The 15,490-nt window shown below is 33.6% G+C and overlaps 1 protein-coding gene across 21 annotated transcripts in view; it reads right to left on the reverse strand.

The window, feature by feature from the left end:
* Positions 1 to 15,490, reverse strand: part of SMAD2 (SMAD family member 2) — an 89,613-nt gene that overhangs the window by 14,570 nt on the left and 59,553 nt on the right. For 11 of the 21 annotated variants that reach the window (XM_016933657.3, XM_063796095.1, XM_016933658.3 and 8 more), the window contains 4 exons: positions 14,482 to 14,571; positions 13,247 to 13,440; positions 12,327 to 12,461; positions 9,053 to 9,127 (listed from right to left, as the gene is read on the reverse strand). In XM_016933657.3, the coding sequence (XP_016789146.1) occupies positions 9,053 to 9,127; positions 12,327 to 12,461; positions 13,247 to 13,440; positions 14,482 to 14,571 (494 nt within the window). Of the gene's footprint in view, positions 1 to 9,052; positions 9,128 to 12,055; positions 12,103 to 12,326; positions 12,462 to 13,246; positions 13,475 to 14,481; positions 14,572 to 15,490 lie in introns of those variants that run through there. The other 10 variants (XM_063796098.1, XM_063796100.1, XM_063796097.1 and 7 more) reach the window with 3 other exon arrangements.

The raw sequence follows: 15,490 nt of genomic DNA on the forward strand, positions 1-15,490 counted from the left end.
CACCTTGGCCTCCTCAGTAGCTGGGACCACAGGTGTGTACCAACACACCCGGCTAATTTCAGTTTTGTTTTTTAATTCTTTCAGCACTTTAAATACACCACCCATCTCTCCTGGCCTGCAAACTTTCTGCTGAAAAATCTGATTGTCTAATGAAGACTCCCTTGTTATGTGGCACGTTGCTTTTACTCTTGCTGCTTTTATTCACAATAGCAAAGATACAGAAGACAACCCAAGTGTCCCATCAACAGATGAACGAATAAAGAAATGGAGGGTTATACACACAATTGAATGTTATCCTGCCTTAAAAAGGGAGATCCTACCACTTTTGGCATGGATGAATCTGGAAGACATTATGCCAAGGGAAATTAGGTGGACATAGAAAGACACATGGCATAATCTCATATGTGGGTTTTTTTTTTTAAGCCAAATACATAGAAACATAATAAAATGGTGATTACAGGTTGGGGGGAAAATAGGGAGATTATAGGTCAAAGGGTATAAAGTTGCAGATATGTAAGATATGCCCAGAGATCTAATGTACAACCTGAGGACTACAGTTACAATATTGTGTTGTATACTGGAAATTTAGTGAGTCGATTTTAGGTGCTCTTATCACACACATAAAAAGGTGACTATGTGAGATGATGGATTTAGTTGACTACGGCAACCATTTCACTACATACACCAAATATCATGTTGTATACCTTAAACATATACAATAAAAATGTATGCTTTAAAAAGTCTAATTTACTGAATACAGACTAAAGTGTTCACAAACCTTCCAGAAAACTGGGAATCATCCTGGGTTGCTTCTTCAACCTTAACCCAAATATGATCACTAGTCATATTCTAAGCCTCAGCAATATGTATCAAAAGCACCCACTTCTCCCCCATGTCACCTAAAACCAGCCAGACATATAGTGTAATAAACAAGAACAGGAACTCTAGAATCTGACATCCTACTGAATTTCTCTGTCATCTTCTAGCTATTTTTTAATGAGGTTCATTACAGCATTGTTTTTTAATTTCTGGTAAAAGTTGAACCTTTTAAAATTTTAATTTTTTGCTAGATGCAATTACATATAATGCTTAAGTTTTCCTGTTTTGCCTAACTATGCTAATTTTTTATAATGAACATCCATTTGTTGTATAATTTGAAATGCTGTATCATAATCTTACGTGTAGAACACTGTTTAACTTTTATCTGACACAGAATAATGGTAGAAATAAGAGATTAAGCTTCCCTGCCAAAGTGATACATTATAATCGTCAAATTCAGCTTATGAAATATATAATGCATGAATGATCGTTTTTTCATTTCTTGTTTTAAAAAACTTAATCCCCAGTGCGATAGCATCTTAGGTTTTACATATTTCCAATTTTTCTATGAGAGCATAATTCTGTTCATAATGAGAAAAGAGGCTGCTTTTGTTTTTATTAGAAACTCCTACAGAGTTCCCCTTATAGTTAGTATGTAGAAGATTGGGGAAAACCTTTGCTTCTGAAATAGCAGTAAGAAAACAGTGGATAAACAAAGAAAAATTCTATTTTTCTTTAAAGTTATCACACAGATATAGATCCAAATAAGTCCACAGGAACTAATTTACAGAGAGGGATGAGCTCCTCCCCAGTTAACAGAGAGTGGTTCACTACTGACAGCATCTGCCAAGTCAGGACACAGACAAAGGACTGAGCTTGCCAAAGGAGAAGCCAACTAAAATTTCAATGGCCATGCACAGACAACAGGAATCTAAGAAGCTGCAAGCACAGAGCTCCTCTTCACCAGTCAGTTTTAATACATGTCTTTAGCTGAGTACATGGTAGCATAGGAAGTCCTGGGCAAGGCTGGAAAGAAATAAGAATATGCAGTCTTGCCATATTTGTATCTGAAAGTTCTGATAAGATAGGGAACTGACCCTCCCTGAAACCTGAGTGATGTGACATTAAAGCACCAAATTATCACCGTTCCAACTCAAATCCTAAGGGCAGGGAAAGGATCAGCTCCTCAACTTGGCAAATAGAGAGAGAAAAGAGTTGGTCTTTCCAAAGAAAGTGTTATCTATTTTAATCTCTAATATTATTATATATACAACACCCACTATCCAATTAAAAAATGAGATATTCAAAGATGGAGGGGGGAAAAAGTGACCCCATAATCAAGAGATAAAACAGTCAACAAAAGCAGGCCATGTTACATATTAACTGGACACAAATTATCAAAGACTTTAAAATGGAAATTATATAGCTAAAAAATAAAGGATCTGAAATGAAAAATTCATTTAATTGGATTAACAGCAGACTCAAAGTCAGGGTCACATACATATTATCACTTGATTTTCAACAAAGGAGCCAATGTAAATCAATGGAGAAAGGAATGTCTCTGCAAAATGGTGCTAAAACAACTGAAAGAAATGTCTGTAGTAAAGGAATAAAAAGCAGCAAAAAGGAGCCAAACTGGTAAATATGTAAGTGAATATAAAATACTTCTTTTTATCCCTTCTAATTTCCTTTAAAAATCAACTTGATATCAAAAGCAAAAAATAACACTGAACTTTGGGGTTTATATATTTTTATTAAGTAAAATACATGTCAATAATAGTACAAACAACAGAAGTAGATGAATGAAACTAGAGTGGTGTAAAGTTCTTAAATTTTACATGACGTTGTAAAATATTACAACTTAAATAAACTTCTAGGTATAACATAAGTACAATGTAATCACGAGAATGCCAACTGAGAAAATAATACTAAGTGTTACTGGTAAAAAGCCAAGAGAGTAAATAGAATGAGAAACAAAAATTATTTGATTAGTCTAAAAGGCAGGAAAACAAACAGATAAAAACCAGAGAGAACAAATAGACAGACAATTGCAAAATGGTAGCCTAAAGCCAGTATCAATAATTCCTCTAAATATAAGCGGACTAAATTTTCCAACTAAAAGACAAAAATTGTTAGATTAAATAAAACCAAAAATATGCTGTCCACAGGAAACACATCATAAATATAAAGATTCGGATAGACTGAAACAATTAAAAATATATCATGTAACCAGAGGTAAGAAAGAAGATATGGTGATGTTAATATGAAATGCATTTTATAATTAGGGCAAATTAATTTGGAAGATGTGTAATTCCAAATGTGTATCATCTAATAACAGAGGTTAAAGACACATGAAGCAAAAACTGACAGGACTAAAGGCACAAACAGATGACTCTAAAATCAGAGCTGAAGATTTTAACACTTATCATAACTGACAAAATAAGGAGATTTTAAAAAATCATAAAGAATTAAGAAGATTTAAACACCATCAACCACCCTGACCTAAATGACATTTGGAACACTATAGTATATACATTCTTTCCAACTATATATGGAACTCTTATCAAGATAAGTTACAAGTTATAGCATAAAATAATTTTCATAAATTTCCAAGGACTAAAGTCACACACACTATATGCTGGACTGTTAACAGAATTAAATTAGAAATCGATGAAGTATCTAGAAAATCCTCACACTCCTAAGAAAAACCCAAACTTCTAAATAACTCATGAATCAAGAAGAATTAGAAAATAAGTGATAATTTAAAAACAACATAAAATTTGTAATATAGAGCTAACATAAAGCTTAGAGGGAAATTTATAGCTTTAAATGTGTACATTATAAACAAATCAATGATCTAAATGTACACCACAGGAGGCTAGAAAAGACCAGATTAAATGAAAAGTAAGCAGACAAAAAGATGAATACAAACAAAACAGAAAAGAGACAAAGACAACAAAAAATGAACAAGACAAAAAATTGGTCCTTTGAGACTACTGATTAATCCATTACAAGACATTCTAATAAAAAATTAAAAAGTCAAATTACTAACATTATAAATTTTAAAATGGATCTCACATATATGAAAGGAATAACAAATATCAGAAATAACTTTATATCAATACATTCTCCAGCCTGGGCAACCTGGTGAAATCCTATCTCTAAATAAAACACAAAAATTAGCCAGGTGCAGTAGCATGTACCTGTGGTCCCAGCTCCTCGAGAGGCTAAAGTGGGGAAGATTGCCTGAGCCTGGGAGGTTGAGGCTGCAGTGAGCCAACCAGGCCACTGCACTCCAGCCTGGGCAACAAAGTGAGATCCTGTCTCAATTAATCAATCCTATGACTTAAATGAAATGAACACATTTCTAACAAAATCCAAGTTTATCAAACACATACACAAAATTAAAAATGTAAATAATTCTCAATTTAAAAAACCTTTTCCTACAAGAGATGGTTTCTCTGGAAAAATCAAACTTTGTTTTGAATACAAGGTCTCGCTGTTGCCCAGGCTGGAGTGCAGCGGCGCAAACATGGCTCAATGCAACCTCCACCTCCTGGGCTCAAGTGACCCTCCCACCTTAGCCTCTTAAGTAGCTGGGACCACAGGTGAATGCCACTACCCCTGGCTAATTAAAAAAAAAAAATTTTTTTTTTGTAGAGACGGGGTCTTGCTTTGTTGCCTAGGTTGGTCTTGACCTCCTGTGCTCAAGCAGTTCTCCAGCATTGGCCTCCTAAAATGCTAGGATTACAGGCAAGAACTACCATGCCCAGCCCTATCAAAAATTTAAGAAAGAAATAATGCCAACCTTAAAGAAACTCTTCGAGAAAACAGGAGAAAGCCCTTTCCAACACATTTTATGATATTAAAACTAATAAACACATTACAAGGGAAAAAACCCTATAGACCAATCTCTCATAAACATAGATGGAAAAATTCTCAAAAATAAAACAATTCAAATCCATGAAACTATATGATCCTCTTTATAAACGCAGAAAAAAAATTTGACAAAATTCAACAGCCATTTATAAAACACAATTAGAACATTAAGAACAAAAAGGAAAAAGAACTTCCTCAATCAGATACAATCTCCAAAATATCCACAATTAACATCATACATTTCACATTGTGAAATGTGTTCTTCCTATAATCAGAACAATGCAAAAATGTCCATTCTTATAGCTTCAACAGTTTATTGTAGGTCTTAGTTAGGACAGAAAAAGAAAAAAGCATGAAGACTGGGGAAAAAAAGAAAAACTGTCAGCCGGGCACGGTGGCTCACGGCTGTAATCCCAGCACTTTGGGAGGCCGAGGCGGGTGGATCACCTGAGGTTGGGAGTTCGAGACCAGCCTGACCAACATGGAGAAACTCCGTCTCTACTAAAATACGAAAAATTAGCTGGGCGTGGTAGTGCATGCCTGTAAACCCAGCTACTCAGGAGGTTCAGGTTACAGTGAGCTGAGATCATGCCATTGCACTCTAGCCTGGGCAACAAGAGTGAAACTCCATCTCAAAAAACAAACAAACAAAAAAAAACTGTCCTTATCAACAGATGACATGGCTGTGTATGCAGAAAACCTCAAGAATCTACAGAATTCTAGAACCAAAAAGTCAATTTAACAAGAATGCAGGAGAAAAGAATATACAAAAATCAAGTATTTCCCATATCCTAGGAACAACTGGAAAATAAAATGTAAAAACAAAAACGTGTAACAGCACTAAAAGTATAAAATACTAAAAAATTTATCTAATGAACGACATGCTATACATCTACATCAAAAACTGTTTAACACATGGCAGAGAAAAGGCATTGTTATTAAGACTATTATCCTGAAGTTGTCAAACCTGACCCCTCATTTTTGACAAAAATCTTACTTTCCTATTTTATAGAGCTGATCCTAAACCACAAAAATCAAGTGCTTCTGTGTCTGGATCTCAATTCTTCACTTTCCTTCAAATCTTTGTGCAATCCACTATCTTCCTTTTTCTTAATGGTTAACTCCTCTTAACATTTTAACTACCTTCATACAGTGCTTATTACAGGTTAGAACACATAGATGCCTTATAAATATTAGCCCTATTAATACTCTATGAGTTAAATGCTATTATTGTCCCTATTTTACAGATTTAAAAACTAGGTTACCTAGCTAGCATATGTAAGAGGAACATTTCAAACTCAGATAGTCTAGCTCAGAGTCTCACTATGCTATTTTGATTATATGCATTTAGTTAAGAGGAGTAAGTCTTGTAAGTGGAGTGTATGGGAAAACTGTCTAGGAGTACAAAAAACTAGTAGTTTACAAGAAGAAAAAATTAAAACGTATTTTCTATTTATTTAATCTCATCCTTCAATTTCTAATTTTTGTATATATTTTTAAATGTACATGAAGTACCTGTATATAACTTACAAATAATTAAGTGTACATATTAGTAGGATACTCTCAAAATCTTAATACTGTATTAGCTTCCTAGGGCTTGCTCTAACAAAATACCACAAACTCGGTGGCTTAAAACAACAGAAATTTATTTTTTCAGAGCTTTGAAGGACCTAAGTCCCAAGACAAGGTGTCAGCAAAGCCATGCTCTCTCAAAGGCTCAAGGGGAGAATCTGTTCCATGCCTTTCTCTTAAGCTTTTGGGTTTCCCAACAATCCTAGGAATTGCTCAGCCTGCAGGTGCTAACTCCAGTTACCTGCCTCCATCTTCATATGGCACATTCCTCCCTATCTTATAGACACCAGTCATATAGAATTAGGGCCCATTGTACTTCAGTATGACTTCATCTTAAACAACTACATTTACAAAGATGCTACTCCCAAACAAGGCCACATTCTGAGGTACTGGAGGTTAGCACCTCATTTTATCTTCTGGGACACAGGCAGATTAAAAAACCCTTTAAGTCTCTTTGTGTATCTTGGACCAAGCACCGTGTATGTAGAAGATACAAAACTGAATTGTGAGTTATGAGATCCACATCTTATGATCTATTATATTCTATTTCTCTATATACCTGTTTGAACAAATATGTTCATAAAAATCATGACTTGAAAAGGGACTGATTATACAATACTACAAAGGTTAATCGAACTTATAAATTTCTTACGATGTCCAGCCTGATCTCTAATATCCACTATAAAGGAAGAATAAAGTCTTGACCAGCAAAATCTAAATTAAAAAAAAAGAAAAAAGTAACAAGTGCTTGTTCGTACACTTACTTATTATGCCTAATTTATCCTCTGGTTGCCCTTTTAAAAAATTTCAATTCATTATTTTTAACAGCAGGTTATGAAAGATGAATTTAATTATGTCTTTCCTTCTGGAAGGTATGAACCAGAGTTAGAGAGGTGGCCAACTTTGTTCTAAATTGGAGCCCTGCATCAGTCAGAATTGTTTCTTGCCATGGCCCCAAGAGAGAAACTGATATTGGGTAAGAGGCTGGCAGCCAAACAAACTGTTGGCATCTCATGAATCACATATTCCCATTGCCATACAGTAATTTTAAACCTGTCATTCAGAAAGCCAGTAACACTGCTCCACTGAAACAGAAATATTAGGTTGGGTTCAAAGTTAGCCCCAACACTGCAATTATTTTAGCTGGCTGATTCAGCTTATTCTCCACTTTTGTACTTTGATTCATTTATCATACGTAACGAATACTCGTATTATTGCTCCTCCTGTGTTTCAGTTATATTGTTGAATAGGTGTCTGTGCACTAAATTAGAATCCCTGCAGCCTTTTTTTTCTGGCTTATTTCACTTAACATACTGCTTTCAAGGTCCATCCATGTTGCCACACGTCATGCTATACTGTCATTCCTTTACATGGTTGAATAATTCCATTGCAGAAACATACATCATTTTATTCATCCACTCATCATTTGATGGACATCTGAGTTGTTTCTAACTTTGAATATTAAGAATAATGCCTGCATAAATGGTCATGTACAAGTTTTTGAGTAGACATGTTTTCAGTTCACTTGGATACATAGCTGGCCACAATATGTTAACTCTGTATTTAACTTTTTGAGGAACAGCAAACTTTTCCAAAGTGTTGAACCATTTAACATTCCTACTAGCAATATATGAGGACTCCAATTTCTCCACATCCTCACCAACATTTGTTATTGTCCTTTTTTGATTATAGCATCTAGTAGGTGTGAGGTAGTATCTCACTGTGGTTTATGACGTTCAGTATCTTTTCCCATCATTCACTTTTAAATGTCACAGTAACAGCTGTCCATCACAGGCAAAAAAGAATATTATTGCTTCAAGAAGAGTGTCATCTAATTTTAGTAAAACATATGTGGAAAGTCAAATATTATTTGCATTAAGATGTATAACACGTTATTTCCAATGATTATCTACCTTTCTTAGTTATCTGGTACTCCTAAACACCCAAATGTATGATTAGCTACAGCAGAAACTTCTTTACCTGGGAGTCCAAAAAAACGGATTTAAACAACAGAATTATTGTAACCCCTCCCTCCCCCACCAATGTTAATCACTTAAAAATAATTTAGATTATCATAACCAAGAATGCATTAGTGTTAAGATGTGGAGAAAGACTGATGGTATAATTTGTCAGGTTGTGATATTAAGGTGTCCAACAGTTAAGACACAGACAGGTAAAATGAATCAAACTGGACAATTACAATGACATCAAAGTGATTTCACTGGTAGTTTATTAGTTCTGCTGAGTTATACATTTTATTACATAAGACGTGATTTAAAGCTTTAATTTTTTTCTTCATCACTTTTTGGAGTTGATAGCTAAGTATAAGAAATTAATCTACTATAATTCAAAACTCACTATTAGGTTAAAAAAGCAGTGAAAAGCTGATCCCCATCCTTCACCCCCAAATTCCTCTGAAAATCTGTTATTTGAGTAATTATGGTTTTTTATCACAGAGAGATACTTAGTCATAATAGGGTTACTAAAATTTTCAACAGAAGCAAATACTTAAAAAGAAATAAAAGTATGTGCATGTTTTCAAATTTTCATTTACTCTAATAAAAAAATAACAATTATTCTGCAGAGTAGCATACGTTATAATTTTTCAGTGACAACATGGACCTCTTTGGTAGTTCAGATATGTTAAATCAAGATAGAAGATCATCTTTTTTGGTATGCGTCTCAACTTCTCTAAATTTAAGAGTAACATCTTTTGTGAATTTCAAACAATACAAGAAATGTATATCTAATAACTGAGGAATTTTCAAAGACATTTTTTTACCTGTGTCCATACTTTGATTCAACTGTTGGTCACTTGTTTCTCCATCTTCACTGATATATCCAGGAGGTGGCGTTTCTACAAAAGTTTAAAACAAATCAAGCATAGCTGCAACATAATCTCACTACCTTTTCTCTCAGCTACCAGAGATAACCAATGAATCACTCCAAATAACAAATAATAATGTTATATAATATTATAAAAAGTAATATTGCATACTGAGGGTGTATAATTCAGGATCTTGTCCAAATTTTGCAGTGAATCCTTAACATCTACTTTTAATAAAATCCTACTCTCTGGACATACACATTATGTACGTATCTTGCTCATTCCTATATGTACATATTCTGGGGCAAGAGCCAAAAACGTAACTTTAAAAATGCCTCAGATCTGAATCAGTAGGCTGCAAAACCATCAGTAACTACAATTTTTTGTTGTTGTTGTTTAATCTAATGAACATCGTTATTTTATGAGTACTTAGAAAATTAAAAAACACACAAGATTTTGGATTATAAAAGTATTAAATAATACAGGCTTACAACTTACACTAAGTTCTATAGGGTAAAATATGGTAGAGTATGGTTCCGGATTAGTCCAGGCTGAATTCTATCTAAAAAGTGTGTTTCTCCAAGGATTCCTAACCGGTAAAGTCTAAGTGTTTGAAGCAGAAAATTCAATTCAAATATAGACTACTGTATAAAGAGGTAAAATGCTCCCTGAAAATAACCATTAGGATTCTAATATATTATTTCCAACATGTTGTCTGAATAAAACACTTATGTTCAGAAAGGTATCTGAATAGCTGAATAAACTGCATGTAAAATAAAAACATGTATACAATTTAATCAACTGTAATTCCAGGGAGGAAAAATAAGTTCGGAAGACTTTCATCAGTTTTACATTTACACTGAACAGTTTTGAGCGATTCAAGATAACAAAGACACATATCCAAACAGAATTTTAAAATTATCAAAAGAACGAGGCCAGGCGCAGTGGCTTACGCCTGTAATCCCAGCACTTTGGGAGGCCGAGGCAGGCAGATCACCTGAGGTTGGGAGTTCGAGACCAGCCTGACAAACATGGAGAAACCCCGTCTCTACTAAAAATACAAAATTAGCCGGGCATGGTGGTGCATCCCTATAATTCCAGTTACTAGGGAGGCTGAGGCAGGAGAATCATTTGAACCCAGGAGGTGGAGGCTGCAGTGAGCCGAGATCACACCATTGTACTCCAGCCTGGGCAACAAGAGCAAAACACCGTCTCAAAAAAAAAAAAAAAAAAAAAAAAAGAGGGAGAGAAGATACAGGTTAAGGGTCTCCTTCAATAACCTTTTACAATATCTATTCAATAAACTAACCACAAACTTTAAGTATCAAACTTTTCATTTAAGTGTCAGTACCCCCAAATTTTTAAAACAAAAATTCTAAGAATAAATTATCTTCATATACTCAAAGAACATAAAAATAAGGGTACATATTATGCATATTTTAAAAGTTAAAGCTAATAAAGTTAAACGGTGCTAAGCTTTTTGAGTTTAACCTGTATTTCAAAGATCTAATCAGAAAGAAATGCTGAACCTTAAAATACGTTATCTTACTGTGTTTATTTTTTCCATTATTGTAATAAATAATAAAGCTATTAGCATTTTTGAGAAAATGTTAAAATTTCTTTTAAGTGGAATAAAATGTGAACCCTTTGGTTTTGCTGTTGCTTGAAACCAGATAAAGCCCCACTGTCCAGAAAAGCAAATGGGTATAATCCACTACTGATTTTCTACTTTATAAAATACTCAAATCTATCAATAATTAAAGGAATAAAAAAGAAAGGAAAAATGAGCCCGAACATCTTCACAAGTGAAAGCCACTAAACATTCTGGTGAATATCCTTCCAAATAATTACTGGATATGCGTGTTGTCCCTAAGACTGCATGTTTATACCTAAGGTTAGTATTGCTGGCTGAATAACAGTAATTTCCACACTAACGACTTAAAATGCCTCCCCTTCCCCACACCAACGTTCACACAACTCCACTCCCTTTTCTACCTAGCAATTGTCCTGTTTCATAGTCCCGGGTTTTCCCTCCTCCTAGTGTTATCATACTACATCCCACCCTCTCCCTCTCTTAACTTCAGTAAGTTTGTATTTCCTAGCAACCCAAAAAGCAGCTTTAAATCCTCTTCTGGAATAAAACAGTAATCAAAGAAATATACATTAAAACAATCAAAAACCACTTCCCATCTGTAAAACCAGCTATTTTAAAAAAAAACTTATCTTTCTTAGTTATCTTTTCTTTTTTTTCTTCCTTACATTTTAAAAATTATCTTCAATGAATAAGCATTATTTCCATGATGGATACATGAAAGAAATAATTGTTTAAATGTATTAAAACTGTATTTTAAGAATTTTGTAAATGCTCTTAAGTTCCTTACATATTTTTAGTGTATAAAATAAGAGTGGAATAAAAGAATATTACAAAAGGAAGAAAGAAATCGAGACACTACAGCTTAATCCTCATCCTAACATCATGCTGTTTCTGCTAGGGAGAAAAATCAACCAAACAAAAAGGAAAACATACAAGAAAAGTAACAAAGTATTAGTTGTTCTCCAAAAAAAAAAAAAAAAAAAAGAAACCATAAAAAACGAAAAGGCCAGATATCATATCGTGGAGTATTACTGGATCACATAATACATCAGAACAAAATTTGAGAACCATGTAGCTGAATTCAATTTTCATCAGAAATTACTGAGATGCAGACGAAACATAATTAAAAGAGGTTTTCTGACGTTCGGGTTATAATATGTAAGTGTTGCTATGTCTATAGAACTAAGTATTATATTTCTTATAGAAATGTTATATTTCTGTTAAATATTACCAAGTTATCTAAGAAAAAGTGATCATTGGGTGGATATTCAGTTACATGTGTTTGGGGGGTACTTTTCTCCTACACCATTTGTTTTGCTTACATTCTGCATCTCGCTTGGCTTCAACAACTAAGACAAACTTACTAAGATCTTTTCTTTTCTGCTTCTCACAGTACTTTGATTAAAGTCACTGCAAAAGAAAATGAAATATAAAGTAAAACTCTTCTCCAAACAAAACTGTTTAATGTACTAGGCTTATACATTTCACAAAATAATCACCCAACGAATCCGATTTTTCTATTAAAAACTCAAAAGCATTTTTAAAAAAGTGAAACCACAATTTACTAAAACTTGAATGCTTATTAACAAAATTTGCATCTATCCAAGTTTTAGGAGATTCAGAAGGCAAAAATACCTGGAATATAATTACTCTGTGGCTCAATTCCTGCTGGGAAGTTAGTGTTTTCTGGAATGGAGTGAGTATAGTCATCCAGAGGCGGAAGTTCTGTTAGGATCTCGGTGTGTCGGGGCACTAATACTGGAGGCAAAACTGAAAAAGTTCAAGAAATCCAAGTTAATGGCAAAGAGCAAAGGGGAGTGGGGGAACCTTTTTTAAAGTTTTCAACAAGAAGAGAAGTTGTAGCTTAATTTTTAAAGCTAGGGTCCACCTATTCGATATATACTAGTTATTGAGAAAATGACAAATCTGATTATGGCTCTAACTTAGGTAGTCTATTATCCAAATTTCCAAGTTCTAATTTATCTCAAACTTTTGGGAACAATGTGATCCTGGTAATATTATATTACCATTAAAGTTCATAAATCCCCATTGGAAAACTTAACATTGTCTTTATCTGTAAAATCAGATATAGGAAATTTTCCAAAAACGCAGCTACTGCTATATTTTTTAATAGTTTCAGGTAGACAGCTAACTAAATGAAAAGTCTTGTTACAAGCTTTACTAAACGGTGTACATACAAATGATGTCATTAAAGTACTTCTAAAAGCACTCCAAGTGCAAAATGCTTGAAAATGTTACTGCAGCAGGGACATGTAGAAGCACATCAGCATAGCTCTGAGCAGACTGCCAATCTACAGGATTTCCTGGATATGCACTTTCATGCCAAATCATATGCTATTCCAAGAAACAGATATGTTTTCTCATTAAAAATTTTTAAAAATAAAAAATTTTTAATTACCACCAAATAATATGCACAATTTAAGGTAATTTATTAGAATTTACACTAAAATTTTCCTGGGTCACAAGAGTACTTAAATATACTGAAGTTCAGGCATTTAATTCAAAACCAAGAAAAAAACTTGCAATATTCCTACCTGGTGTCTCAACTCTCTGATAGTGGTAAGGGTTTACACATACTTCATCCTTTTTAAGATTAAAAGCATATTCGCAGTTTTCAATTGCCTTGAGTTCATGATGACTGTGAAGATCAGGCCAGCGCCATAATCGGCAATATATAACATGTGGCAATCCTTTTCGATGGGATACCTGGAGACGACCATCAAGAGACCTGTTGGGAAGCAAGGGGAAAAGAAAGGAGGGAACTTTAAAAAAAAAAAAAAAAAAAAAGTGCAGTCAAATGGGCTAAATTAGTACAATAAAAGCATAAAGAAAAGAATGACAGCCATTTAGTTAGTTTTAGTGAGAATCAAGAACAAAAATGTACTATTTAATGGATCTGATAAAAGTATGCAGCAGCACTAGCAGATGTTTCTTATAAATATGTCACATAAATGACTCAAATGCCAATGAAAGGCTAACAACTTGGGAAAAACTGATTTTTTAAAAAAGAGAGTTTATGCAGTTACACTTGAAAAACTTTGTCAACTTCTATGTTTAGTAAATCAAGCTCATTTTAGAGATGCTTCTAAGGATATTAATTCTGGAGGTGACTGAAGAGTCAGAAAAGGAACTAGTGTGAAGAATGATAAATACCAACAATGATGTGATAGTAACTTCCTCAGACTACTGCAACTCTTTACCCAGTTGTGACTGTTTTGAGAACTGAGGTATATTTATGTAGTTCACAAATAAATGTGGATGGTGATGAATATGATGAGATGAAATGAACAAATACCATATACGCAAAAAAGAAAATGAAGTGATTAAAAAAAGTAACATAAAAATGAGTTAACCTACTGTTAATTGTGATATAAGGGGTTCATTAAGTATGTATTTATTAGTATAAAGATGAGATTCTGATAACAAGAAATTTAGCAAAACTCATCATGTATCTACTTAAAAATTAGGCCAACAACAGATTATAATCTGATCTCAAGCTAAAATAAATATATAGTTATCAAAATTATTATTCTTTAGGGGATACAGTAATTTAAAGAAGATTCAAACTAGAATTGCATTGATTAAAACATCAGCTGAAACATTTAATATATTTTTAATACTGGCAAGCAGATATTTTAAATGCTATGCCTTATTTTACATTAAGGAAACATCCTAGGCAAAATTATACTAAGCAACCCCATATAGGTCTTTCAAAATATACCCCCCTCCCACAAGATCTCTAAGATTCGACAGAGGGCAGAATATTCACCTGGTTTGTTCAGAGAAGCTGTAAAGGCCTGTTGTATCCCACTGATCTATCGTATTTGGTGTACTCAGTCCCCAAATTTCAGAGCAAGTGCTGTGCATAAATTGAAAAACAAAAAATTGATGTGAACATGGAAGCATGGTTATTCAAAATACCATGATGTAAAACATGGAGAATGTACAGAATACTTCCTTCACCCAGAAAATATACAATTGCTTCACTTTTTCACAGGCATGTAGTGCTGGTTACTATATTTTCTATATGAAGGAAGCCAATAAAATGGAACATGTGACTCCAGATAAGTCATGATTATGTTTTTAAAATGTGAACACCAATGCCCTCTAGCTCAATGAATCATACCTATAATGCCCTTACCACTTTCCTGTATTCAAAAGATCTAAAACCTCTGCCATCAGCTTTACTAAGTGCTTCATTTTATAATCCAGTTTTTAAAAAAATTATCTAAAAACAGATGTCAACTGATTTTTAATATAGAAAAAAATCCCAATAAAAATAGACATGCATCCACAGTTAAGATTTTCAGGTTATCTGGTCATGATATTTTTAAGTTTTACTGAAAATTATTTTGTTCTCATCTCTAGAATAAATAAATAGACTTTGAAGTCATTCTAATTTAGTATACCGCCTTAAAAATTTTCTCCCACATTTCTCTCCAGAATATGGGCAGCTCAGAGATAATTCTCCCTTTTTCCCTACCTCTATTTCATTTCAAAGTAACTTCTGGTCAGTGAGAGAAGGGAAAGAGAGCTTAAAAGGAAGTTTTGGAATGGAACTTTGACAGCCAATGTCTCAAGTACTAAGTTGTACTTTTCTGAAAAGTCCATTTCTTACACATTACAAAATCATCAAAACTTCAATGCGGATAAAGGAGTATTTCAAAACATCTTTTGAAAATGAATCAAGCAATTGATTAAATTTCAAATTTACACATTGTTAGTGAGCTTAACTGGATCAACAGTTCAAAGGGCAATGGTGAGAAGCGCTGGCTTCC

The sequence above is a fragment of the Pan troglodytes genome, chromosome 17, assembly GCF_028858775.2.
Source record: "Pan troglodytes isolate AG18354 chromosome 17, NHGRI_mPanTro3-v2.0_pri, whole genome shotgun sequence".
Taxonomy (NCBI): Eukaryota; Metazoa; Chordata; class Mammalia; order Primates; family Hominidae; genus Pan; species Pan troglodytes.